At 39.2% G+C, this 27,795-nt stretch overlaps 2 protein-coding genes across 2 annotated transcripts in view; one reads left to right on the top strand and one right to left on the bottom strand.

The window, feature by feature from the left end:
- Window positions 1–8,802: 8,802 nt before the first annotated feature.
- Window positions 8,803–10,810, top strand: il10 (interleukin 10). The gene is made up of 5 exons (XM_085458032.1): window positions 8,803–9,081; window positions 9,241–9,300; window positions 9,399–9,563; window positions 10,204–10,266; window positions 10,386–10,810. Exons 1-5 carry the CDS (start codon window positions 8,917–8,919, stop codon window positions 10,479–10,481), a joined length of 549 nt encoding a protein of 182 aa, XP_085314158.1. The 5' UTR covers window positions 8,803–8,916; the 3' UTR covers window positions 10,482–10,810.
- Window positions 10,811–14,912: 4,102 nt separating this feature from the next.
- Window positions 14,913–27,795, bottom strand: part of mapkapk2a (MAPK activated protein kinase 2a) — a 36,685-nt gene continuing 23,802 nt past the window's right edge. The window contains exons 3-10 of the mRNA XM_085456346.1: window positions 23,766–23,830; window positions 23,484–23,563; window positions 23,227–23,353; window positions 23,043–23,118; window positions 22,824–22,948; window positions 18,304–18,389; window positions 17,939–18,019; window positions 14,913–16,948 (exon numbers count right to left, since the gene is read on the bottom strand). Coding sequence (XP_085312472.1) covers window positions 16,805–16,948; window positions 17,939–18,019; window positions 18,304–18,389; window positions 22,824–22,948; window positions 23,043–23,118; window positions 23,227–23,353; window positions 23,484–23,563; window positions 23,766–23,830 — 784 coding nt within the window. The 3' untranslated portion in view covers window positions 14,913–16,804. The remainder of the gene's footprint in view (window positions 16,949–17,938; window positions 18,020–18,303; window positions 18,390–22,823; window positions 22,949–23,042; window positions 23,119–23,226; window positions 23,354–23,483; window positions 23,564–23,765; window positions 23,831–27,795) is intronic.

The raw sequence follows: 27,795 nt of genomic DNA, 5'->3' as shown, positions 1-27,795 counted from the left end.
ACACGTTAATGAGCTAACTGCGCTAACACACTAGTTCCCACCCATGTAATTGAGCATTGCATGGCACATCCAACATACTGTTTTACTTTAGTGCATGACTCGCTTACCTTCAGGGTCATACGTCACATGAAAACCAAAATAATTCCAAACGCCAGATCTGAATGAGGGTGGGGGAGGTCCATGTTGCAAGGAGAGCTTAACTTCTGTCTTGCTAGCTTGCCCTGCGCTCTTCCTTCTGACGATGCTGTCTGTGTTGAGCGCTCAGTGGATCTGCGTTCGACTACTCCGCAGGCGGAGTAGTCGAACGCAGATCCACTGAGCGCTCAACACAGACAGCATCGTCAGAAGGAAAGTTGATAAAATAAATTAAAAATTTTGTATTGTTCGATACATATGCGTACCGAACCGAAAGCACTGTATCGAACGGTTCAATATCGATACGAATATCGTTGCACCCCTAATATATATATATATATATACATATATATGTATGTATATATATATATATATATATATATATGTGTGTATATATGTATATATATATATATATAGGGATGGGTACCGGTGTCCGGTGCCATGATGGCACCGGTTCTGACATAAACGGTAGTAACCAGACCGAAAAGCAGCGCACATTTCGGTGCTTTATTTCGGTGCTTTTTTTTCCTGAGCTGTGATACACTTCTAGCCAATCATTTTACGTTTCCGAGGATAGTAGGCGGGGCCAGGTACGTACGTTCTTTTATGCAGAGCTAAAGATTAAAAATGCCCAAGGCGAAGCGGTCAAAAGTCTGGCTGTACTTCACAGCAAAATATGCAAACTCAGCAGCCTGCAACAAGTGCTTTAAGCTGATACTGTGATACTGTCAAAGGAGGTAACACCTCAAATCCGATGAAACACCTGGCAACGCATAGCGTTTTTTTTTTTAAAAGCCGAGAAATGCGCCGTATTTGATGGCAGCAGCAGCCGTTCTTCTCTGCGTGAGTAGCTTAATGTTGTTTGTGTGTAATTTACGTTGAGTAGGCTAACCATGTTATTACATTAATGCATGTAAGGTGAACTAGCAAACATCATCATAGCTACATGCGGCTGTCCTCTTGTTTGATGGCAGATACTCCCTTCACCCTGGCTAAAAAGGCTAAAATGACCAAAGAAAAAGAGGGAAACAGCTAAACATGAGAGGTTTTTGGACAAAGTTTGTATTTTTTCCATTGTTTAAGCACTGCTTCCAGCTAAGAGTGATACCATATATGCCCCATAGCTGCAGAAAAGGCTAACATTGTTATCTTTTTACAAAAAACCAGCTGAATATGAGAGGTTTTTGGACCAATTTTGTGTTCTCCATTCTTTAAGCACCGGTTTGAGCACCGTTTGAGCACCGGCACCGTTTCAAAAGTACCGATTTGGCACCGGTATCGGATAAAACCTAAACGATACCCATCCCTATATATATATATATATATACCTAACCACTTCTCTATAGAAAAACTAGAAAACTCTTGTCTCTGTGTCATAGCAAAAACCAGAGTGTCATCAGACTCAAGCCACAAGTTACAATTAACATGTAAACTAATACAACGTGCTTTACTGAATTTAATGAAAACCATTTTCTCCCTGCGACAGACTGGTGACCCTGTGTTAGCCGGGCCGGGCTCAAGCCCTTCCGTGACCCTGATAAAGATAAGCAGAAGAGAACGACTGGATGGGCACAATTTCTGATAATTTTTTTAAAATTCAGTTCAATTCAGGTTTATTTATATAAAACCAAATCACAACAAGAGTCACCTCAAGGTGCTTTAAATTGGAAGGTAAAGACCCTACAATATTAAGTAGCTGCTTCTATCTTTGGTAGTTTAATGGGTCTGACAATGCTATTGATGCTATTATTATGTAGGTCAATGATTCAGTAAATTCTGGCAGATCATTCCAGAGTCTTCCTGCTTTGCTCTTTCAGTTGCACATATAAAGACAATAACAGTGAAATTATGCACTCGTGCAGCTTAATTCTGGATAAAAGTCCGGCTGCTAACTTCTGCCCTGTCTAAAGTCAAGCAGTATTTTTTTCATTCAAGCAGATAAAAAGACTGTTGCATCCCTCCAAGTGTTATTGGGTGAAAGCATCTGTGTCTTTAATGAATGAAATAGACTGCATTTCTGGAACATTCCTACACTGACAGAACACAGGTCAGCGTGAGAGCATGAGACCCCATGTGCATAGCTACCATTTACAAAAAAAAAACCCACGCAGGTTTAACCATTTCCTTTCCAGTAAGTCTCCTCCCCCTCATATCTGTCCCATTTTGCTAGACATTAAGACAAGCGGGATGACTTCTAACATTCAGCAAGCACCTCTTTGGAAGTCTCACACAGTATTTCTGCTCTCTGAAGTCCACCTCTCTTTGGTGTTTCCTCCTGTCCATCATGGTCTCTCTCCAGAGGGCCTTTTCATCAGGCTCAAGAAATTGAACTTTTGACAGATCCAAGTGTGAGTAGTATTTCCAAATAACACTAACCCAGCATTATATTGTTTTGTAACACTACCTGCACACTAGCCTGAAAGCTATTTTACTGATTTTTCTAACTGGATCTCCAAGTTAAGAGACATGCAGACATCAGAAATGTGATGCACTGGCCTCTACTGCAGTTTGTGCAACTTAAGTTGATTTTTAAGTTGTTGTTTTTTTTACTGTTAAAGCCAGTAAAATGTGGGCATACTAGAGCTTATTCAGGAGCTGCTTTGCATTCGTTGGTTTCTGTTTTCGTACGTAAGCAGCCTAGCTTTTGTGCCTTTCAAGAATATATTTGATTAGGTCAGCATGCTGAGATGACTAAGCCTGCCTTCCTGATTTGTAAACTGTCAAAGATTCCCATGTTTTGTTTTATTTTGCATTGCTGAGAATTAAAGAGGAACACACTAAATAGGCATTTTTTTCTCTCTTTTTTTTTTTGCATTGATCAGAGATCCCTAAACCGGATATAATATTGCCCCGTGGCTGCATTTGATCCACTTCAAAATCACACTGTTTGTGTTAGGGGACCGAATCCCAATACTCGTTGTGTCAAACATTGCTCCAACCCAAGGATCCGGTCCCCCGGCAGAAACAGAGTAATATTGTGCACGCTGTCAGGAGGATTACAGTGATTTATACATCAGAGAAGCCAAACAACCTCTGGCTAAGCAGATGGCACAACACAGAAGACCTACCTCCTCAGGCCAGGACTTTGCAGTCTATTCACACCAGCAGTTTACACCTCTTATGTACTGTTGGGGTTGGGGAAACCTGCAGCAAGCTGAGACTGAAGAAATCACTTGGATGCGTGACAAGACGTTTTTCCCATTAAAAACGCCACGTCCAAATGAACAGCATCAGCTTTTTGGAACGAGTCAATTTTTGCATCCAGAAAAGTACATCATGCTTTGTTTGTTTTCAGGACTCTAAATACATATATGATATATCCATGTATCCATATCCATGCAGCTCGAGTGCTCAAAAATAACATGCATCGTTTAATGATTCATTCACTCTGATTATTAAGGTGGTATAATATCAAAACACAATGGAATTCAAAGAATATCTATTCAATTGTCTGGAGTGGCTGTAGCTGAGAAGGGAGAGCAGGTCATCTGCTGATTGGAAGGTTGGTGGTTAGCCAGTCTGCATATTTGGCATGCAGACTGGAGTAGCCAGATTTGCATGGGCAAGATATTGCATGAATCCATCAGAGTGTGAATGTTACATAGAAAGCATTTGCACATAGAAAAAAAGTGATTGGGTGAATGAGGCATGTTGTATAAAGCACCTTGAGTGCTCACATAGGGTAGAAAAATGCTATGTAAGAGCCAGTTTACTTACCAAGTGTGTTTATATATAAAAAAAAATAAAATATCTGACGAACAGCAGACCAAGCATGGAATTAAAACGATAAGAATCTGTGAAACTGTGATTCATCATTACAGATGCACGGAGAAACTGTTATTTTTAATTTTCACTAATTCAGCATTTATACACTACATTAAAAAGGAATGTGGAAAACATGAGCTGTCACAATGAGCAGTTCTTACTTATGTGCGGTTAACACCATCTTAGGCACATATGCAAATTACCAAATATGTGCATGTGCTTACGCACTTTGACTTTAAAAAAAAAAACCCGCTAATAATAAAGACAGTATGGAGAATGAAACCTAATTCTTGATCATATCAAACTGAAGCATATCAGTTACAAACCAGAAAGTAGATTAACGAGTGAGTAGGTCCGGGTCAGCTGAACACAGGGAATTTCAGAGTTTCCCCAGTTGACAGATGACGACTCAGCATGAGCGCAGGGCTACTTAAGTTTCACATCACACCAATACGGGTTTTTCATACTGCTTGTACAGCTCTGCAGAAATAATAAATTTGTTGACAACGTTTTATTTATTACTGTATTCTTGTGTATGTGCATGTGTTATTCTGTGTGTGTGTGTCAGGTTAAAACCACTTAGGTATTGGCAAAAAGCACTTGTATAAATGTGTGTGTGAATGAATGAGGACTGTGGTGAAAACCACTTCAAGTGCTCAAATAGAGTAAATAGCACCAGTCCGTTTGCAGTCAAGTGTGCATTAAATAAATAAATGATGATGAATTCGTTTTTTCATTTCCATCACTAAGCAGAGCACATTCATCACAGTGAGTAAGCTGGGAGGGCAGTTCAGTGACTGAAGAATTACTCGTAGTTCTCTGTTGGTCAACTACAGGGAACGAAGATGAAGCTCCAAGAAATTTGCTCTTTTGCTGTTCTGAGCATTCTTCAAAATAGGCATCGATCCACCCCGTTACCAGCTGTCAGATCAGATCTCATGCAACTTGTTACCACACCCATCCATGTGAGTGTGACTGGCGGTATCAACGATACTTACTGACCCTGGTCATAGAAGATGCATTTCTGATCATTTCCTTTTTGAGAATTTCTAAAGCTACACAAAACTAGTGAAGAGACACACACTCACACTTCATAACAATTGTTTATGTTTATATAACCAAAGCCACAAAATATAAACAATAACTGAAACATACCTGAGAAGAGTTGTGTGCTACAAATGAGGGGGGGGGGAGAGTACACATACGCGCACACACACACGCATTCAAACGGACAAACAATGTGAAAGTGAAAGAGGAGTGTGGTGAATGTGACTGTAAAGACGCGTTAGTTTCTGATAAACTGACAAAAAATGTGATGCACAAGGCTGAGGAAAGGCATAACTACAATACAGAGTGCAAGTCATCAGGTCTGCAGAGCACAAGAAATTCACATTCAGACGCATTGTTATATCAGCTCATTTCTGTCAAGTTCCAGGAGTGGGTTAGGTTTCAACTGGATGTGATATCAGCAGTAGTTTCATGTAAAGTGCTGAAAATCGCTGACAGCAGATTCTCAGCACTGGTGCATGACAGCATCAGCAAACTGAGGTGAAGGGTTAAGCGCAAAGACAACAGAGACACCTAATTATTTACAAGGCATACGCCTCCCAGCCGACTGTTACAACAAAGCGACAAGATGCAAGATAAGCTCTGGCTCTGCTTTGTCCCCATTTCATTGAAGAAAATTGTGAACAGGACATGAAAAGGGATGTGTTGGCAGAAGAAAACCGTTGTATGGTGTGGGAAATATCACTGCTAAAGCACTTCTTTGCGGTTTCGTTTGACAGGTTACCTTTTACAGACTGAGATGAAGACGCCGCTTAACGAAAATGTTAACTTTCTGACAGCGCAGATTCTTTTTCATAGTATTGTGATATTGCTAAAACAAAGAGATAAAACTTCACGCCTGTAGCTTTCATCTATATTTTGCAGCGTTCTAGTGTGAAAGTCACAAGTCTGTCAGTTTACTTTATTTTATATTAAAATGAGACAGAAATGCAAATGTCACCCGAGAAAGGCAGCTATATTAAAGTGTATGCGGTTTTCCTTTTTTTGGTGCTACATACTGATTCAAAACCAGGAAACAGCTTGTTACAATGTGACTGATGGAGGACTGATGTAACCTCTGTACCAGAACAGAGAAGTCGACTATAAAGTGCCTTAGCCCTTAAAGAATAAGACCCAACTTCTCTCTTGATTTATTACCTCAGTAAATACTTTGACCTTTTAGCACTGTGTTTTCAGTTTCAGTAACATTTCCCTTGCCTTAGATTGCTGTTAAGATTTTTTTCAGTCTCGAGAAGAGTTTTTGCTTGCTACAGGCTGCATGGCAGCACGGTCCTGAGTTTAATTCCACCATCAGGCCAGGGTCTTTCTGTGTGGAGTTTGCATGTTCTCCCCGTAAACAGGAATTTGTTGCAAGAGGCTACAGTTTACATGGGCTCATCACAACTGGTGAGATTGGGAAAAACGTCAGGTGTGATGAGTCTAGATTTGTGCTGTGACATTTGGATGGCAGGGTATTGCATCAACAGTCAGGCTGCTGCTGCTCGTATAATGTTCTTGGCGCACTTTAGTACCATCTTAGCATCACTTAACTGCCACAGCCTACCTGAGCATTATTGGTGTATTATTGGATCCTTACTGGGTATGTTCATCCCTTTGTGATCCCAGAGTATCCATCTTCTCATAGACACCTTCAGGAGGTTATCATGTCCCAAAGCTCAAATCATCTCAAACTGGTTTCTTGAGCATGACTTTGAGTTCACTGTACTCGAATGGCCTCCATGATCACAAGATCTCAGTCGAACAGAGCACATTTGGGATGCGGTGGAACAAGAGATTCTCATCGTGGATGTGCATAACTGTCAAGTGAATATGAACCGAAATCTCTGAGAAATGTTTCCGACACCTTGCTGAATCTGTGCCACGAAGAATTAAAGCAGTTAAGGCAAAAAGGTTTCCAACTTAGTACCTACAACAGGAAGGTGTGGTGAAATGCTTAACTGGAGGCATGAAGACGGTAGCCCACAAACCAATGGATGACATCATTTTTGCTAATCTTTTGCATATGGTTTCAGGTATATCTCGTGGCAAACGGGATTAGCATTACTAATACCAGTAACACAATTTCAACCTGAACTAATCATACCTTGATAACACCTCAGTTCTGTGAATGGCAGGTCTGAAGACCTCATTTATTGTGTGGTGTGGGTTTCTATTACTCAGGAGTTTATCTGGTTAAACATCTTATGACAAAAGATTCTGACTAACAACTTAAAATTTGTCATTTTCAGAAAAATGACGTATCAGACTAGTCAGAAGTATCTTAAAAGCAACTAATTATACAAATTATAAAATCACAATGCAGAGCGCATTCATGCACTGATGTGAAGTATGAGGCGTTTCCCATGAACTGGTCACTGCTGATTCATTTATTTTACGTGGAGTAACTTCAGCTGTTCCCTTACTTCCTAAGGTGTTGCCCCATGCATAGATTTTACGCTGGATTGGCCTTAATGACATAACCATGGGACCAAACGAGAGTACACTAGCTCATGACCCTCTAAGGATGGAGTTTGTCGGCTCTCGGTCTCAAATCAGGGATCTTTTACACGTTAGCGAATGGGTTAACGACTACACTATAGATTTCACAGATAATAGATATCGTGGATAGATTTGACCACTTCTTGATTTTTCTCTCCCTAACCCAAACCATAACATGTTCCCTTGCTCTGTTTATTTTTTGTAACAAACTGAAAGTTACACCATAATTTAGACATTTCAAATCTTCTGCCTTCAAAAACAACTTGAAACCCTTTTATTAAATCTCTTATTACAATATTATTGCAAAACTATGTATGTGTCACGTGTTAAATGAACTTTAGCTTGACCCTTCATTTGTCTGCTGACTGCAAAGTCTGTTTATCACACAGAGGCGATCACAGAATGACCCCCCCCTCCCCACACCCACACACGGGCGTATTTTCCAAATGCCAGTGTTGCCTAACATGCACGGCCTAAGACGACGTGTGAATTGGGGAGATATCAAATTATCTGGACTGCTGGACATTCCATTCAAAAAAAGTACTAAGGGGGAAATACCTCTTACACTCCCAACATTACTGAATCACTTCTCGGTGCGGTTTCTCTATTACAAATCTGAAAACATATATACATTGTTTTTAATGCAAAATGGTTCACTGAGAAAGGATTATGGAATCTAAGAAAGATTGCAGTAACTCCAACTCAAAGTGAAAAGCACTCTTATTACGTATGTCTGACATGCAGCGAGAATCCACAGCGTCATCATATTCAAACCACAATTCATGTCATTTCCATATGGGGGTTCGATTTCCTTTGTTATTGTGAATAGTCATACGTTGCTTTTCATGGACTTTAAACACAATTTTTACACTGAAAAATCAGTTTGGAGTTCTTTATCTGCTCCTTTTAGGAACTTAGTAGGGTCGATGCGTGTAAACTTGTCACTTAAAAGCAACAGGTTGAATAAAAATTCTAAATATATAATGATTATAATAAGGTGATGAAGGATAACTATATTTACTATTACTGGTAGTGGTAGCAGCATTTTTATTATATATGCAATATTATTACTATATGAAAAATCATTTTTTTTAAAACAAGCAAAAACCTATTGAATTATTGATCACAGAAAATGATGTCAGAGTTTATTTCCATGATGTCAATACCAACCCATATGATGGGAGTGGTAGAACATATGCAACACACTAGCTGCTTCTAGGCCAAAAAAAAATTCCCCTTCATGTATGAAGCATGTTTAACCATTTCTCTTCCAGTAAGTCTCCTCCCTCGCCAGATTTTGCTATAAATTAAAGCAACTGATGAGCTCTAGTATACACATTTTTCTCTTCTGAGCAATTCAGCAAGATCCAACAAAGCCTTTTGTGCAGCAGCAGCAGGAGCATCAGCATTTCTGTGGACCAGCTATTCTCTTCATTCCAGCCAGAACACTTCAGCATCTTATCCAGCAGAATGACTTCTCAGACCGTCCTCCTGTGCGTCCTGGCGCTCGCGTCTTTCTTCAGCTCTGCTTTGTGCTCTCCTATGTGCAACAACCGCTGCTGCCGTTTCGTGGAGGGCTTCCCCGTCAGGCTCAAGAAGCTCAGACAGGACTATTCACGGATCAGAGATTTCTACGTGAGTAAAAGCACGTTCTCTGCAGGCATTTTTGCAGCATCACCAGCCTTCCCCACAGCGGGGATGCTGCACTTTCTCACTTCTGCCTGTCAGCCTTTGTGGGTGCACGGGTGTCTCACGGCGCACTTACTATTTTTTTCTCCTTCGCTGTTTTTGCAGGAAGCAAACGATGACTTAGACTCAGCGCTGCTAGATCAGTCCGTCGAAGACTCCTTTAAGGTAAGATTCTCGAGGGGGAAAAAAACCCTCTCCACAAAAAGTTTAGGATTTGATAAGAAAAGCATGAAAATAACCACGCTGATGTTCTGCTCCATCAGAGCCCGTTTGCCTGTTACGCCATGAACAGCTTACTGGAATTTTACCTGGACACGGTTCTGCCGACAGCCATGGCCGGAGTGACTGAAGACACCAAGAACTTAAAGCCTCACGTGGAGTCCATACAAGAAATTTTCAATACCCTGAAGAGAGATGTCACCCAGTGTGTGAGTATCTGACACGTGTTAACTCCCACAGCAAAACAAACCGTGTAAATATTCACCTTGCGCTGCTTTAAGGTCACGAGTATCCTCTGTAGAATACGCAAGTGCATGCCTTAAACTACCATTCAGTGGCTTCATATGACTTTTTTGTTATGTTCGCTCAAGTCGTTAAAGATGGCAATAAAAAAAAAAGCCGAGCAGAATTCAATAAAACTATTTACAAGTAATCACTGCAAAGTATGTTTGGTCAGGTGGATAGGGTTTGGTTGATAAAATACACCTATAAATTGAGTTATATATTGATTTTGATTTTTACTTTAAATAGCCGTTTGACTTTGTGATCATCTGCAAGGAAGTTAGCTTCTACTCTGCATTTACAAATATCCAATTTCTTAATTCATTAAACCAAAAAATTTCCAAGTACCCTGCGACAGGTTGATTCGGGTTTAAGTGAGTGCTCACAGAACGAGTCTTAATACTGCATTAGTCATGTGATTTTTGAAATGCACAAGTGTGCATCTTCCAGATTATGCAAAAAGGGAAGAGAAGAGACTGAATGTTCCCGCCTTAAGGTTCTTTTCTTAATGTTGTCCGCATGCAGATCACCAGTAGTAACATCATGTCTCTTTTGCTCTTCTTACAGAGGAACTACTTCTCCTGCAAAAAACATTTCGACATCAACAATCTGAACTCTACTTACACTCAGGTGAGTGTCAAAGTCACACATGCAGTGAGGCAATATTTGTAATCCTGATTTCAAAAGAATATGCATGCCTATACTTTTTGCCATTTGTACTAAGTGAACCTGTCTTTGCTCATATGCAGATGGAGAGCAGAGGTCTATACAAGGCCATGGGAGAGCTGGACATATTGTTTAACTACTTTGAGACATACCTGGCTTCTAAACGACACAGACAATAACCTCTGCTGGAAGACCTCCTGACCTAAATCAAGATATGAAGCTCATCTCTGGGAGAAACAGAACTTTTACAAGTATTGACAGATGTGAATTTTTTGTATGGGACTTACTGAACTGTTGTCTTTATTTTTTATGAGACGTTATAACCAATTTGTCCTATGGACAATTTTCTGTTAGGATCCTTTTGAATCATTATCATGCTGTTTTTAAAAAAGGACACTTTGTTATAATAATATTACATTTGTTATAATTATTTATAAAGATGTTTCATTCTGTGTTTTTTATATTTATTGTGCCTTCTGTTAAATTGAAATAAATTACTTTAATAATATGACAGATGTCTCTTTAGAGTTGCTTTCACGATATGTAAAAGCTGCTATGTTTGCCATTAAAAGGAATAAAGCACTGAATACATCACATCCTGCAGTATACGTGAGGAACCATAGACTGCACTGTCAACATGCTGATGCACTAACCTCAAACGTGACCCATATACATCACTTACCAGCAGCAACACTGCTGTATCTTACCGTAACTCCAACTAGCCAGCCTCACCCTCAATGGCATATGCACACTTGCATGCATGCAAAAGTAATCTCACTTAGTCACACACATTTAGAACAAAACTGACAGGCAAACTAAAACCACTCTGTCACAATGAAGGGAGCACAAAGTCATGGGGAGCAATTGCAGATTTATTTTGGGGAGGGTGTGGTGAAAGCATCATACAACAGTCAATGATCTGAACTGCAAATAAAGAAGAAGAAACTGTACACAGACACCTGTGTACTGTAGTATCTTTGACTGTTTTTTTGAAAGTGAAGCATCTACAAAACAAACTCACAAGCATCAGTGAGGTTCCAGACCTGACTCAGGGCTGCACTGAAACTACTCCAGGACATTTCGTCAGTCACTTGCTGACTCAACGTGGGATGAATAGTATCAATTCAGCAATGACAGTACCTTGCAAAAAGATATCATTCATAACTTTGTTCTAACAGGGCATTGCTATTTTTTTGACCTGTGCAAAAAGCAGTTTGTCAGCAGTGTTGTGGTCAGTGCTTTTTTTATTTCGATTTTTTTAAAGATGCTTGCAGATTCACACTTCAGTCACCCCCCGCCCCCCAAAGAGCTCTGGAATCGGTTCCACGTAAACCGCTTAAGATCACATCTGGTTGTTATGTAATGAGTGGACTTTCAGACAGCAGTAGCTTCAAAGCAGGCTGAGAAAAACTGAAGAATCATTTTCACAAGTATCACGCTGGTACTCTTTTACACTAAATATTCACATCCACCTAAAGCATGGCATTGAGCAGAATGCAACATCTCTGAATATTGTACAGGCATGCTCACGAACAGCAGGTCACAATAAAGAAAGCAATTAAAATATCTGTTCCTTGGGCAAATGAAATACGGCTGTGTGGAATCTTTGAAAATTAAGTTTCATGGTGTTTTCAGTGAATAGAACATTTTCACAGATGCATGGGTGTCTGATTTTGTTGACGGAAATATAAACAAAAAAAAGTCTTTCACTCATCTGTTTCATGGCTCACGTGTATAGGAAAGTAACAAACAGTGCACACAGACGCATATGTGTTCCGCACCCTGGAAAAAAAACATTTATTCAGAGGTTTCGGTACTCGATCACGAGGCAATTAATCAAAGGGAAGGTACCTCTTATAAGACTGGTTCTAAGGCTGCAAGTGCATATTGAAAGTTCAGTCAGTTTGCCGCTTCACTATATGGACAAAAACGGTCACCTTCACATTGCACCTACAGGAGGTTTTATGACATCCCATCCTACATCCGTAGGCAGAGCACCTATGATGTCTTCCGCTCTTCTGGGAAGGCTTTCTATGACATTTTGGAATGTGTCTCTGGGAATGATTGCCCACCCCCCAACAGTGGTGTTGGACAAGAGGCTTGACTTGCAATTTCTGTTCAATATTTTCTCAGAGGTGATTTTGATGGGGTTAAGGGAGGTCAGGGTTCTGTACAGGCCAGTCAGATTATTCCACACCAAACTCGTACTTTTTTTTTTTTTTAATTAATAGAAAAACAAAGTCTGTTTAGAAATCATGAAGCTATGTGAGGAAACAAAAGCATCTTCAAGAAGAAAAGGAAACAGCAGTCAGATGTCAAATAGACCAGCTATGATTCATTATTTTTAGAATAATTAAGATTCAGCATGTTTGCAAAGAATATTTCTACACACACATGCACCAAATTTAGATCCTTCAAAGACTGATACCCTTTCGATAGAAAGTGACAGACTCAATTATGAGTTATTAGTCCACCTTCTTGGCATGACACGATTAGTAAAAGGACACAGTGCATGACATGTCACTTTGTAGGCACAGTATGGATATTCTTCCTGGCAACCTTTCTGCATCGTTCACTGGAAAGACATCGGTGTGAGCTCTGATCATGTTGTGACGGATTTCACAAACACAATATTAAGAGCTGTTCCCCACACATTGCACAACTGGGTACTTGCTGAAAAAGGACATAACCATATTAGGTTATGTTCTGCAAATGACAAAAGTGCCACACAAAGCATGTGGTTGTCACAGTACGATCCTATTCTACTATAACTACTCACTGTATAACTGCATATAAGATGAATATCACAGTGTTTCATGGCAGAATATTAGCACAAAAACTGTTAATAATAACAATAACTATGACTTATTATTACTATTATTAATATTAATGAGGCATCTGATAGCTGCCAAATTCATTTTGTAGCACCACAATGAGCCTAAACATGCAGCCTCATTCACAGAGAACAATCTTGAAAAACAATCCAGCAACAGGTGGTCTGACTGCCATCAGCTCAGGTCTCATAGTCTGAGAATTACAGAGGAGCCACTGAGAGCCTGAATTCATAAGCTGTTCTCCAAAATAATTTATTTATTAAAGCTTGAAACCAAGAAAAAAAAAGCAGCTTTTCTTAAAAACAAAAACAAAAACAAGTTCTTTGGGTAGCAACTGAGAAATCAAAAGCCATCCATTGTATTATTTCTAGAAAGGCCCCTCACTTTGCTTTCCAGTATTTATAACTTGCACTATACTAAATGTATAGTGACACTTCCTTGTGCAACTCAGCTTTAAAGATCAAAACATGTTTCTCCAAGAAGCACACCTTTGTTACAGGGACCTAAAGAAAATTTATCAGAAAAACGTAATCAAAGCAACCGCACTAACCACAACATGCACGCTGGGCTGTTCTTGACAGTAAGATGATGTGGATTTCCATCACATGTGAAAGATAAGCCACTGTACATGCTAAACTGACAACACAAGGATTCCATTTCATGTCTGGTTTACTCTGTGCTGCGGGTTTCTTGCTGAGGTAATGTGCCGCATCTACGGCTCTACTGTCTGCAGCAGGTCAAGTCAGAGCCGGCACGTACAAGAGGATGTGTGTTTGTGTGTGAGAATCAGGATGGCATGCCACTTCAAAGAACTCTGAGCTGTGTGTCACCAGCTCAGCTGAGAAGTCTCCATCCTCTACATTTCCCCACACCTTTTAAAAACAGTGAACAACAATAACATATTGGAGGCCAACTTGCTGACAGTTTCCAGACCAGGAAAAATTATTTAATCACTTGTTTTTAAATTGATGAGGGGGGAAAAAAAACAAGCATCTAAACCAACTTCCTCTGATCGCATTTATCACAAATCACATCAGCTGCTGAGAATATTACTTTAGAAAACATGTACATATAGTGATGACATTTTACAATGCTGCTCATCTCTACCCACCCAGACCGCAGAAAGAGTCCAGGGACCCGTCTTTTGTGAAAAGCATGCCGAGTGGGCGCCCTAAGGTTCTGATGCATTTGTAGTGAGGGGTTGAATCTCCACAGGACTACTATTACAAGGGACTCCCCTGGGGCTCAATTTACCCCCTCTCTCACTTACCTGGCAGAGACACACGTTTTACAGAGATGACTGTGGGTTTCGTCACACTCAGAGCTGGAAGCTCAAAGTCTACAGTTGCCTTGCACCTGAACCATATGCACTAGCGGGAAACTGCTCTAAACACCCCACTGTTGGCAAATGTCTGTGTTGACTCAATGCCACTGTGCTGTTTTGCTACGCAAATGCGTATATTCCAGGAGTCACTCATTCTAGCAGGGATGATACAAACTGGTCACGAGTTGAGTCTGTGCACTTCGGCTGAAAGCCACAATTCCCAAATCGACACAAGAACCTGAATCATAACCGACAAGTGTTTCAGTTGAAAAATTCCCTGAATGTGGAGGCATAGGTCAAATATGAGGAAGATTTTTTTTTTATTTATTTATTTATATATATATATATATATATATATATATATATATATATATATATATATATATATATATATATATATATATATATATATATATATATATATATATATATATTTTTTTTTTTTTTCCCCCCCCCCGTATTTATTGAATTTCATAAAATTTCAGTTATACAACAAAACAGACTTGAAGTGCAAGACTTTCAGTTTTACTTTGAGGGCACTGGAAAAGGGTTTTAGAGCTCAAAGTCTTGGCTTTGTGATGAGATCTTGAATCCATACTATACAGAAACACAGGCATTCACACACAGATCCTGTTTTTTTCTTTAAAAGAAGAGATAAGAGAAAGTTGGTGTTTTATGGTTGTTGTTTTTTTTAATCCAAAGCTGAAGCAGACAAATGTACGGGAGCTGAACAGATTCCAAGACACATCTGTGTTTCCACTACAAAAATGTGTTGAGAGGGACAAAAAATAAAAAATAAACATTGTCACAAACATTTCATGAACATTTTTCCTGTAAGAAATTTCTAGGTGCGATATGACAAGTAAAGTGGAAGTGATCTTACAAAGTGAAGTGGCCTAAACTGACAAAATTATACAATAATATTCCCATGATTCCCAAAGTGAGCTGGGAAGTGTCCTGTTGCATTAACAAAACACTACAGAAGGAGAGACCATTATACTTTCTCTGAATGTGATGACAGCTTGCTGGTGGTAAATCAGACTGTGCACAAGGATGAGGAGCAGCTACTACGTACTTTCTAACCTATCAGTTTCCGAGGAATTGTGAAGAACTGACAGATGATAATGGAACTGCACTAGATTAGTCAAGTTGAGTATATCCTGACTAACCCTGGTGCAACCAACAGTAACTGGAAATGACCAGTGTGCCCTCTGTACTCCCAAGGGGATGCTACTGCTTACATAAAACACGGGAACACTCCCTACAGTTGCTCAACATCTCTTCAACACATGTATAAACAGAAATCACTCGTAATTTGATGACAAAAAACATCTGCATAGCATTAACCTGAAATATAATCTGGCAACGTTTTAAATTCTGAAGCAAAACATTGGTAAAAGCTTGAACCAAATGGTAAGTTTGAGTTAAAAGCCATTTGCTGATTTAGCAGTACTCATTAAGGCCTATGCTAAAACGTTTATAGAATTCATAAAAAGTACAGTATAGGCTGCCTCCAACTCTCCTATGAGCTACATGCAGGAGAAAGACGGGCCAGTTTCTGTATTTTAATCTGGCTTCCCTCTCTGCCCTAAAATTGTGTACCTGAAAAACAAGCGTAGATAAAGATAGGAGAGAGGGGCCACGAGTGAGGTGCTCTGTCAGAACGGCCCCTGTGTGAGTGCATAGGCCTGTGTTCAACATTCACAAAGACAAACTGAACCTGACACACACTCCGAGTCCCGGGAATCAGCAGCTTACTTCTAGCTGATTCCAACAATCGAGGACAGAGTCTTTACATTCCACTTGTCAGTTCAAAATACATCTGCTTATTTTGCATGTAAGAAAAACTAAACCTTCCCTTGTGTGTCTGTGTTTTTTTGTTTTTTCATTTTTGGGATTTAGCCATCAGAGTTAACATTCAAAGGTTTGGGGCTTGAGCTGGAGCAGGCTTGTGGGGGGGTGTAAAATCACTACTGCTAATGCTAAGGCGTACATCTCCTATTCCAACATTCGAGCCCCTGTGAGTACACAACCTGATATTTAGGAAAGAAGAGGCAAGAGGATGTGTCAGTTCCCCATTCTCCCCTTTTCTAAATTTCATAATCTCTTCAGTGGTGTAAAAACACAGATCAACATCCCCTCTGCTGTTGCAGAGCGATGAGTTGTTAAAATGGTAGAGTAATAAAAACAAACACTCTTACAAAACATTACAATTTGTCATGAAAAATAAAACACTGAGAAAAAAAAAAAGAAAAATCCATGCAACCCGACTCACGTGTCGACAACTTATTGCTTCCTTTTCACAACCTGTGTTTGTATGTGAAGGCAGGCATGCATGCATCTTTCAGTGAGCAGCAGGTGTAGCCACGGCGTTATTTGCCTTCTTCCTCCTTTTCATTAGCAGTGGATTGGTCGAGTCCTCGATGGTCTTAATTCTGATTTGCTCGTAGTCGACCCTCATTGTTGCCAAGGCACTAGTCATTTCTTCCTGTTAAATTGAGAAACAAAACAAGGCCATTAGTTTTATTTACTTATCAAAATCTGTGGTTTTAATGGATGGGAGACATACATTTAAACTATTTGGTTTATCAAATAAGCAAAGCAGGTGCCAGAGCCTGGCATGCACTTGATGTGACGCTACTACTGGGAGTTTTTAATTTTTAAATCCAACACAGACAAAATACCCTCACACCAGATTTTGATATTTAATCCATTCAAATTACCAGAGACCAACAAGCTACTGATAACTTCATCTGTTTTACTTGGTGAGCCTGTTGCAAACACACTCAAGTAGAAATAATAGATTAATAAACAAAAATCATGACATGATTCCAAAAGTTGATTTGTTTTTCCTTTTAGGTAGACTACTTGTTTTCCACACACTGCCCTAGATCCACACGCTGGGTTGGTAAAGCTGCTCAGTCTCAATGACAACATTGCAATTTTTTTCCTTGTTAAAGTTTCCGTTCACATGAATGAAAACTAATGTGATTAATATAACTATTTTCACCAGACACTGTGTTAGAGGAAGAGAAGAAGAAAAAAAAAAAATACAGTTCCGCTGAAGCTTGTGGTTACACCGGTTCAGGTAGCACAGATGTTCCAGTATATTAGCTGCAAGCATTCCCAGTACAGCACATCAAGTACTCATTCGTTTTTGCTTACACAAGAAACTTGCAGTTTGTGTTTTCAGATTCATAAATAAATGACGAAAAAATACAACTTTCCATGTTTAATTCTGGATTCTGATATCCATGAGCTATTTAAAATGTTTGCTTGGAACACAATTTATTTTTGCACGGAAACCCCCCCCAAAGAACTCTTAAATGTAAATGGATTTTTGCAATTATCAAACAACTGAAACCGCAACAGGTAGTAGGTGTCAACTTTCACATTAAGTAATTTTTCTATTTGACTATTTGTCACCATAAAAGCTGACAACATATGGATGGTGCAACGATAAGCAGGCATCTTTTACCTTGACTTCCTCCCATGCGTCCTTCTCTTCCATCAGAACCCGGCTGGTGTGAAGGGGGGTCTGGGGAACCTCCATTGATTGCTTTAGGATGACACACAGAGGCAAATTCATTCTTACTTATATTTTTTTTATATATATATATATATATATATATATATATATATATATATATATATATATATATATATATATATATATATATATATATATATATATATATATATATATATATATATATATATATATATATAAATAAATAAATAATGGTGAAAAACACTCATGATTTTAACCAAAGGGGGTAAATAAAAGATCAAATAAATAAAATTTAGTAAGCTGTTTAAGCAGAAGTTAACTTGCGTGCTTACATTGATCCAGGGATGATTCATGAACTCTGTGATGGTCAACCTTTGGGTGGGCTCAGTCTTTAGAAGAGTCATAATCAGCTGTTTCGCTGCAAAAAAATTTTATTATATTAATAAAAAATAAAAGAGACATTTGTATGAAATCACCCTTTGTATGTATTTACAAATCTGATTTAAGGAAATGAATCAAAAAGAATGTTTTGTAGACAATTATGTCAGAGTGAAGTTGACTCTTAAAATCCAAAATAACTCTTTGAGTAATGTGATCTCAGCAACCTTTGACTTTCAAACCTAATTAGCATTTTGAATGTCTGTTTGTTCCAGATGTAATGATATAATAACAGTTCAGGGAGAGTCCATAGTATCCCATATTTGAAAACTTTTTCAAATTATTCATGTTCTTAACCAGGCCACGCCCTGGACAAGTCACCAGTCCAAATGGTTAATTTAAGATCACCAATAACTTGTGTCAGCAAGCCAGAGTGCCCAGAGATGACATGCAAACTCCACACAGCAACGACCCAGGCAACCACAAGGTTCAAATCTTTTTAATGTGGTACAATAGTGCTAAGCACCTCTGTCGCCTATTTCCTAAATTAGGTTATGTGAATTGAGAAAAAAAAAAAGTGTGTAAGATTTGGTATGATGGTAATACTTTGGCTGCCTTAACCAAAACACTGTGAACACTAGAGCTCATCTTTCTTTGATATACTGCTTTGTCTGTTTTGTGGTTAAAAAGAAAAAAACCCACTCTGAAGTAGACGACTTTATCAGCAGTAAATACTGCACTGCTTCTTGAGTAATGCATTACAGTAAGTACAACCCATCAGTCGACAACTTCCACAAAAACTAGAGTCATTTTACAAGGTATAGAGAGCAACACCAGCTTGCATTTTCTCTTTTAAACAAAAATCCATCACAGAATAAATGCATCACTTTCAATTGCAGAAAATGTGAACGACAGTAAAGGATGTGAAACACATCAAGTTTCTAATTTTTGATAATAAAGTAAAGACCAGTCTGACTGTCATATTTAGGTGAAATCTTTTATAAAGACTTGAAAGTGATACCATTATGAAATTTCTTGTTTAGAAATAAGGCACCTCCATAGTTCCATTTTACATATAGATACACCACCAGTCACAAGTGTGGACACAGTCTCATTTAATGTTTTTTCTTCTTCTTTACTTTTACTACTTTCTACAGTAGATACATACTGAAGACATCAAATATATGAAACAAAATACATGGAATTTTGTAACAAAGAAACCATTGTTGAATAACTTTTAGTTTAGATTCCTGAAAATAGCGACCCTTTGCTTTGTTGACAGTGCTACAAACTCTTGGCCTTCTCTCAATGAGCTTTATGATGTTGTCACGTGAAATGGTTTTCACTAGGGCTGCCACAAACGATTATTTTGATAGTCGACTAGTCACCGATTATTTTTGCGATTAGTCGACTAATCAGATCATCATCCATTGGACGTACAGCGTACAGCTTATTGCACCAGCAGCATCTGGTCTTATATAACTATCATTAGCTTACAGCTTGAAGTGTTTGTGCTAACTAAAAATAAAGACAAGATGGTAGTTTATTAATTTTTAATGAAATTTGCAGATTGTTTCGGTGAAGTTTAATAAACTCCTTGCTTTCTAAAATATAACAGGACACCGGAGTATATTCTCCAGCGTCTCACACTTCTGATAATCAGCTGTCTGCTTGACAGTTTTAGCTGTGCAAAAACTATAACTTTAATCTCAGCCAAACCGATTTACTCAGGAACAAATAAAATACTAAAGAAAGCCAAACAATAACATTTTTAAGTTATCTAAGTGACTTATATATATGTTTAACCTGACTAGCGAAAGACGGCGGTGGGTTTGAAAACGATTTGCCGGGAGTCCGGTGTTCTCACGGCTCTAGTTAGCCTTGCCCCCGCCTAGCTAACGAGCTAGTGGGTAACAGACGTCTCTGAAAACGTCGGAGCGCTTTTGAAAATATGTGGTGTCTTGATAAACTGAGCAGATATTTGAGGTTTACACAGCTACATTCTCGCCTGAAAATATGTTAAACGTTTATTTTGTGACCCAGAAAGAATAATAAGAGTAAAGTTAAAACTAACTAGCTGCCGCCATTGTTGACAACTGCGCTGGGCTGCGCTATGAATTCTGGGACACAGCTTCTTCTTCTTCGGGGATTAACGGCAGCTGGCATCCTTGTACATGCAGTGCTGCCATCTTCTGTTTCAGTCCGTTATTACACTCTTAAATCCTACTACTCATTCCTGCGTCCTTTGTGATCTTACAAAGCTTCAAACGATGCGTCGACTATTAAATTAGTCGTCGACGATTTTAATAGTCGACATAATCGTGACTAGTCGACTAATCGTGGCAGCCCTAGTTTTCACTTCACGTGTGCCTTGTCGGGGTTCTTGCCTTCTTAATGGGCTCGAGAACCTCAGCTGTGTTGCGCAGTCAAGGTTTGTACACAGCTGACAGCCCTATTTGACAACTGTTAGAATTCATATTAAGAACCAATCAGCTACGTAAAGACAGTCAATCATTACTTAAAGAACTGAAGGTCAGTCAGTCTGGAAAAATGCTACAATTTTGAATGTGTCCCTAAGTGCAGTCGCAAAAACCATCAAATGCTAGAGTGAAAGTGGCTCGCATGAGGAGCGCTCCAGGAAAGGAAGACCAAGGGTCACCTCTGCTGCTAAATAAAGTCGTCCGAGTCACCAGCCTCAGAAATTCCAAGTTAACAGCACCTCAAACTAGAGCCCAGATAAATGCACAGAGTTCCAGTAGCAGACATACCTCTACATCAACTGTTTAGAGGAGACTGTGCGAATACGGGAATTAATGGTCAAGAAACTACTAAAAAAAAGCAACAAGCAGAAGAGATTTGTTTGGGCCAAGAAACAAAAGGAATGGACATTAGACCAGTGGAAATCCATGCTTTAGTCCAAATTTGATATCTTTGGATCTACTTGCCATGTCTTTGTGTGACACAGAAAAGGTGAATGGATGTCTCTACATCCATGGTTCCCACCGTGAAGCATGAAGGAGGTGGTGTGATGGTGGGGTGATGGTGGGGGTTCTCTGCTGGTGACACTGTTGGGGATTTATTCAAAAGTGAAGGCACACACGGAAGCAGCATGGCTACCACTGCATCCTCCAGCAACATGCCATCACACCGGGTTTGCGTTTAGTAGGACCATTGTAACATGGTAGACTAATGTGCCTGTGTTAATTCAGCTCCATATTATTGTGTGAAGTTGCACTGGGTTGGGAGTGGTTTTGTGTGTGTGTGTGTGTGTGTGTGTGTGTGTGTGTGTGTGTGTGTGTGTGTGTGTGTGTGTGTGTGTGTGTCTGTCTGTCACATTTTTGGTGAGCCAATGGCTGGAATGGGGTTGGACTAATTAGAGGCAGGTGTACTTGATTGCACTGATACACTGGTCAACTTATAGCCCACACTACAAACACTGCTGTGTCGTTTTGTCTCTCTGTGCAGGTATGTAATGTGATGAAATCAGATATGTTTGGGATGGATGGATTTTGTGCTATGAATTCTATAGTGAAAGTGTCGTTTTGTCTCTCTGTGCAGGCCAGGGCCTATTATATGCCACAGCCTAAAGGTAGCAGAGTTGCAGAGGCTGGAGTGACCACTGGCTATATGCTTGCAGGGTGGTGGGTCTCCAAGGACAACTTCTAACCCTGTTACAGGCAACACGTGGAGTGCAACTGGCCATGTGGCATAGCTGGCTCTGGCCTTGGGACTGTGTGTTTTTTATATAATTCATAAATGGGACACTGGACTGTTTTATCTTTTATCTCTTGATATATTTTTTTGTCAATAAATTATCTTTTAGAATTTTATTGACTGTCATCTTTTTGCCCACGACAGAGACGGTTGGTCAGACCTAGAATCTTTCTTTGGGTGTGTTACACCATCATTTATTTTTCAACAGGACAATGACCCCAAACACACCTTCAGGCAGTGTAAGGGCTATCAGAAGGAGAGTGATGGAGTGCTGCGCCAAAAGGCCTGGCTAGAAAGTCACCTGACCTAAACCCAATTGAGATGGTTTGGGATAAGATGGACCACAAAGTGAAGGGAAAAAGGCCAACAAGTGCTCAGCATATCTGGGAACTCCTTCAAGACTGTTGGAAAACCATTTCAGGCGACGACCTCATGAAGCTCATCGAGAGAATGCCAAGAGGTGTGCAAAGCAGTAATCAAAGCGAAGGGTGCATATTTTCAATAATGTAAAATATAAAACGTGTTTTGAGTTATTTCACATTTTTGTGTTCACTACAGAATTCCATATGTATTCATTCATAGTTTTGATACTTTCAGTCAGATTCTACAATGTAAATAGTCATGAAAATAAAGAAAAACCATTTAATGATATGGTGTGTCCAAACCTTTGACTGGTAGAGGAAATATTACAAGTCAATATAAAGTTTAAAAAAAATTAGTTTCGACATTGCATTAACAAAGTCTATTTTTATGATCTTACCTTCCTCTGATACATCACACCATTCAGGGTTGGGAAACTCATATTGACCATTTCTGATCCTCTTCTTCATCCCAGGAGAGATGGCTAGACCATGGTTAGAATAAAACGGAGGATATCCACACAGCCTGTGGAAGGTGTAAAACATCATTATATGCTTCCGTATTGAATGTGACATCTATAACAAAAGGATTAGAGGGAGGAAAAAAAACAAGAACTTACAAGATATACATAATGACACCCAACGACCACATGTCACATGACTTGTCATATTTCTCTGGGCCGAGAACCTCTGGAGCTGTATGCCATAAGGAAGAAAAGAAGGAAAAGGCAAGAGAGGGATGTTTTTAACTAGTTATCAATGAGAGCAGCTGTAATGTAGTAATAAACACAAACAGGTTCTTACCAACATAGTAGGGCGTGTAGCAAGGAGTAGCTAAAGAGTTAAGTGAGGTGGTCTCCTTGGCAAAACCAAAGTCTGTGAGCTTGAGCAGGGCACGGGGTCTCTTTGAGGAATACAGTAAATTCTCTGGCTGCAGGGAGTATTCAGGAATCCAGCATAAAGATAAGATTACAACATTAGTAACTTTAAGTCATCCTCAGTTTAAAGAAAAGTTTATTTCTTATGAATAAGTATGATAAGGCAATGCAAAGAGCACGTACCTTGACATCTCTGTGGGCGATGTTGATTGCGTGTAGAAATTGTATAGCCTCACCTATGCTCTTCATGATGTGAGAAGCCTCTGAAGTGATGAGACAGTTCAGTTTTTTAACAGATTTTAAGTGACTGTGTCAGCAAATGTCAAGCGTCACAAATGGAGACTGAATGTATTTAGCTGGTATCAGAGTGCATATGTCTTTATGATTAATCAAATCTTCTACATAATCACATCATAAAGCATAGTAAGAAATGCTGGGATTTTTAGGGCAATATAGGTTTATTACCCCTCTCTGTGAAGGCCTGGTCTCCTCTGGACTGGATTCGATTAAAAAGCTCGCCACCATCCATGCTAAAAAAGAAAAAAAGAAAAAAAAGCCTTATGTCAGTAAATACACGTGCTTTACAGTCTTCTATGTTTGATTCCAGGTTATTGCATGTACAGCGTGATACCCTACCAGATGTCCAAACAAACAATTATGGTGGCTTGTTGCAATGATACCAATAGAGACAGAGGAAATTGCTCTCACTGGGACAAAATTAAAATGAGAGAAAAACTCTGGTAAATTAACTGCAGTGCGAAAACACATTAAAACACATGTCCTCTGAAACGTGTGTGTGTGTGTGTGGGGGGGGGGGGGGGGGGGGGGGTAGCACAAAAGCTAAAATAGCTGTCAGGATGTGGGGTTTGGTGTGTGCCCTAGTTGTAGGAAATACAGCACACCATTCAAGCCGTTTCAAAGCAAAGAGGATGCTCTCTTCCTCTGCCTTGTAGAGGTGGTCTGCGGTCTGTTGGTTGACCAACAAAAGTGTGCGAAACCAATAAAATGACTTTTTCTCACACCTTTTGCAAACTAATCTAATCCGCCATCTGTAAGGTATTTAAATCTTACAGTTACTTCCTTCTTCCATGAATGTAACTAGTTCATCTTGTATACCACAAAGTGTGCATGGCAACAATTCAAATTTGCATGGTTTTTTTTTAAGTTAGTTCAAGTAAATTTACGATAAAAATTACTACTATTTTACTGGCAATCTACTAGGTCCAGCTAGAGTCTGTGAAAGACAGAAGTAGGTTGCTATGGTCTTTTACACACTTCTAGTATGACTAACAGACAGATTGCTGGTTGATTGATCTTCTGCTTCCCTGTGTTGCGCAAATGTTAAAGACTGCTCTAAAAAGAATGTTAATGTGTTCAACGTAGCTGATAAACTAGGTCTTTAAATGCCCCCTTTCGTTCCAAAAACGTGTTATGCAGAGTACTTTTATATATGAACCATCTTGAAAGTATCTATATTTATACTGTAGTCAGATTTAGTAAAATACTGCTTACACATCCATGGCCCCTCATCACATTATGATAACACACAGGAACACCCCACACTATGTATTACCAATGAGGCGCAGACATATGCATGTGAAAAGACTTGAAGAAAAGGTCGATGTAAGCAGATGCTGACCACTGGTAAACTAATGAATGTTAGCCTGAATTTAAATGAGTATGAGAAACTCGCACTTAGCATGCTTGATGTTAAGTTTCATTTAATCTCATTGCACACGGTATGACTGTGAGAGTTTCAGGTAGAATCATCAACGTCAATTTTGTATCCGAGTGTGTCTAATGGTATATGGCAGTGTGCGTATGTATAGCAAGCAAGCAAGATCCGGGGACGCCACGGGACAGGGCTTCTAAACCACAGCACACTTCGAACTTCTTTAAATTAATCATTCACATTTTGCATACTGAAAAATGGGCAGCAGTTTGATTGAACTCATTTTGATTAAAAAAAAAAAAGTGTGAGAGATCAACATGTTAAACTGCCAGTTCTGAGGTGATCCAGCCATTATTCAAACTTATCTTGTACTTTTGCACTGCAAGCAGTAGGGTTCATCAATGTAAATGAATCTATTGAAGCATCTGTTCTGCTGAGAATTCACACTTCTTTTAATATTTTCAAAAGCTCAGAGGAATTGCACACATTTTACACCATAACAGCAGCAAACTGTAACACACTTGTTAAGCTACAGTCTTTCACATGTACATGTGGAGGGTACAGTGTTATAAAACTGGATTTTTAAAGCTGATTTTCTCAATGAATATATCATAAAGGCAAGTTTGTATTTGCTCTAAGGATCTAAAACTCTAATAACAGAGTGTAATACTAAGAACAAAGTTTCTATCAATCAGGAGTGGTAGTAGCAACTGTGGTTAGCACTCTGAAATTAAAGAAATCCCATAACCACAATGCCATACGGTTCAAACCACCAAGTTTGTGCTGAAGGTTGTACAAATAACATGTTTATCCAGCAGTCCCAGACAGACTTCCGCTTCCAGTTTGTCATGCAGGAGAGATGACCAGCACCGAATTTCCAAAATTATGTTGCGGACCTGACATATTCACATGTTGGGTTTTTACACAACACGGGAGAAAACAAAAATGTAGGTCATCACACTGACTCAGTTACTCAGCGTATCTAGAAAAGAGAAATGCCTGACTATGTTTCTCTCTGTCCACAGGTGATTTTCTAGGAATCATTTTAGCTTCATCAGAAAACTTCATTGGCGTTTCATGCCTAGCACATTTTCTCAAGGAAATGAGTCATCAGCGGCGCCATTTTTTCGCATGTCAGTGTGTAAGCAGATCGGTCCACTAACGCCGACGACTACAAATTGAAACCGCAAACCTAATGAGTGCACGTGTTTGAAGTTGGTAGTGGGGGATGGGGGAAGGGTGGTTTAAAATGCTTCAAGTGGAACTACAAAAGCAAGGAAATTGTACCAATGTCATTTAGAAGAAATGGGTCATTTCAAAGGTTGTACACAAGTGATTTACAATAACTAACCTGGCAGAAATTTGCTTAGAGCAACAGAGAGGTCGAGATGAGTATCACTTCACCTTTGTTCTAGGTAATCTTACCTTACCTACCTTACCAATTCTAGAAACTGAAAACTATATAACAAATGAAAATTTCACTCGATTTATGGTTTGGCATAATAGCCCATAGACGAGAAATACTTAAAGATGAGTGGGCTTATGTATTTTAAAACAAAGATAAATTTACGTTTAGGATTAAAGAAAACAAGCTGCTCACCAACACTTTGATTGTTCCCAACAAATCCTGTCAATCCTGTTACATATCGAACACATTGTTATCACTCTAATTTAAGCTTGCTTACAACCTTCTGAAAAGTTTATATTTCCCCCCGCCATTTAAGCGTTTTTTAATGAAGACATAATAAAGAAGAAAGTATCATTAATGAAAAATGTAATCCATAAGTAATAAAGTATTAAGTTTAATTTATCTCTACCTAATCCTCAGTTTTGCATTTGAGCACAATGGCAGCCACCGACTGTGTCCAGGTCTGGGTCAGCCCTTTTGCATTCAATACAATACTCTACTTAAATACTAGAAGTTCCTCCAAACTTTGAGCTTGATTTGTGCTTACATTAGGGCCGGGCGATAATTTGAAGCATGTGCGGTAACGATATATATCACGATATATTCTTTTCTTCTGTATAACGTATTTTCCACACTATAAGGCACACTTAAAATCCTTTAATTTTCTCAAAAATCGAGAGTGTGCCTTATGTATGAATTCTGGTTGTGCTTACTGACCTCGAACCGATTTTGGCGTGCAGAAATCTGTTAAAAAAATGTTTTAGTACAACTTTGGTAAGCTGCACAGCTTGATGGATTGTCAGAACATTGCGGCTGCCGTAGTGAGGAGCTTCGCGGAGTAATCTGGGTCCAAAACTCCGTCCCTTCAGATCCCAAAGTCAAATGAACACTGAAAGTTAAAAACGGTCTAAATTCTTTCATCTTTAATAAAATCATCAGCGTTGCTGCTTTAACAGGTGTAACAATTAAGTTTAACATCCAGGCATCCATGAAAACAATATTTATTAAATTTAACGGAGTTACAAGTTAACAGGAAGTTAGCTCGCTAGTTTCCACCTAAACCTGACAGACCATGTTCTGACTGAGAGATTTTTGAAACTAATTAAAAGGTACAGCTCTGCTACCACTTCCAACATAAATGAACACAGAAAACTAAACAGCAGTGGTGTTTGCAGGGTTACTGAAGCTGGACTACCTGGTATATAATGTTGTGCTACGTGATTGCTAGCGACACAGCTATGTTAGCATAACATTAGCACAGTGAAGCTGGAGGATGAACGCCAACTTTTTTTCCCCCCACTCGATAAAAGTTAACGTGAGGGATTCTGGTGGTTAGGGACAAATGCAATCGCATAGCAGGATGCTATACACGGGGCAAACTTCAGTCAGGAGAACAACTGAGATTATTCATCCAC

The sequence above is a fragment of the Copadichromis virginalis genome, linkage group LG5, assembly GCF_057382275.1.
Source record: "Copadichromis virginalis isolate Kocher_CV1m ecotype Utaka linkage group LG5, C_Virginalis_male_GT1.1, whole genome shotgun sequence".
Classification (NCBI taxonomy): domain Eukaryota; kingdom Metazoa; phylum Chordata; class Actinopteri; order Cichliformes; family Cichlidae; genus Copadichromis; species Copadichromis virginalis.
The sequence above is the reverse complement of the archived record's forward strand: the minus strand, read 5'-3'. Positions and strand labels throughout refer to the sequence as shown.

Excerpts from the sequence above, each read along its gene's own strand:
- il10 (XM_085458032.1), top strand. The coding sequence starts at position 8,917 with ATGACTTCTCAGACCGTCCTCCTGTGCGTCCTGGCGCTCGCGTCTTTC. Across the intron at positions 9,564-10,203 it reads AGAGAGATGTCACCCAGTGT|AGGAACTACTTCTCCTGCAA; the intron begins GTGAGTATCTGA and ends CTCTTCTTACAG. Across the intron at positions 10,267-10,385 it reads TGAACTCTACTTACACTCAG|ATGGAGAGCAGAGGTCTATA; the intron begins GTGAGTGTCAAA and ends GCTCATATGCAG.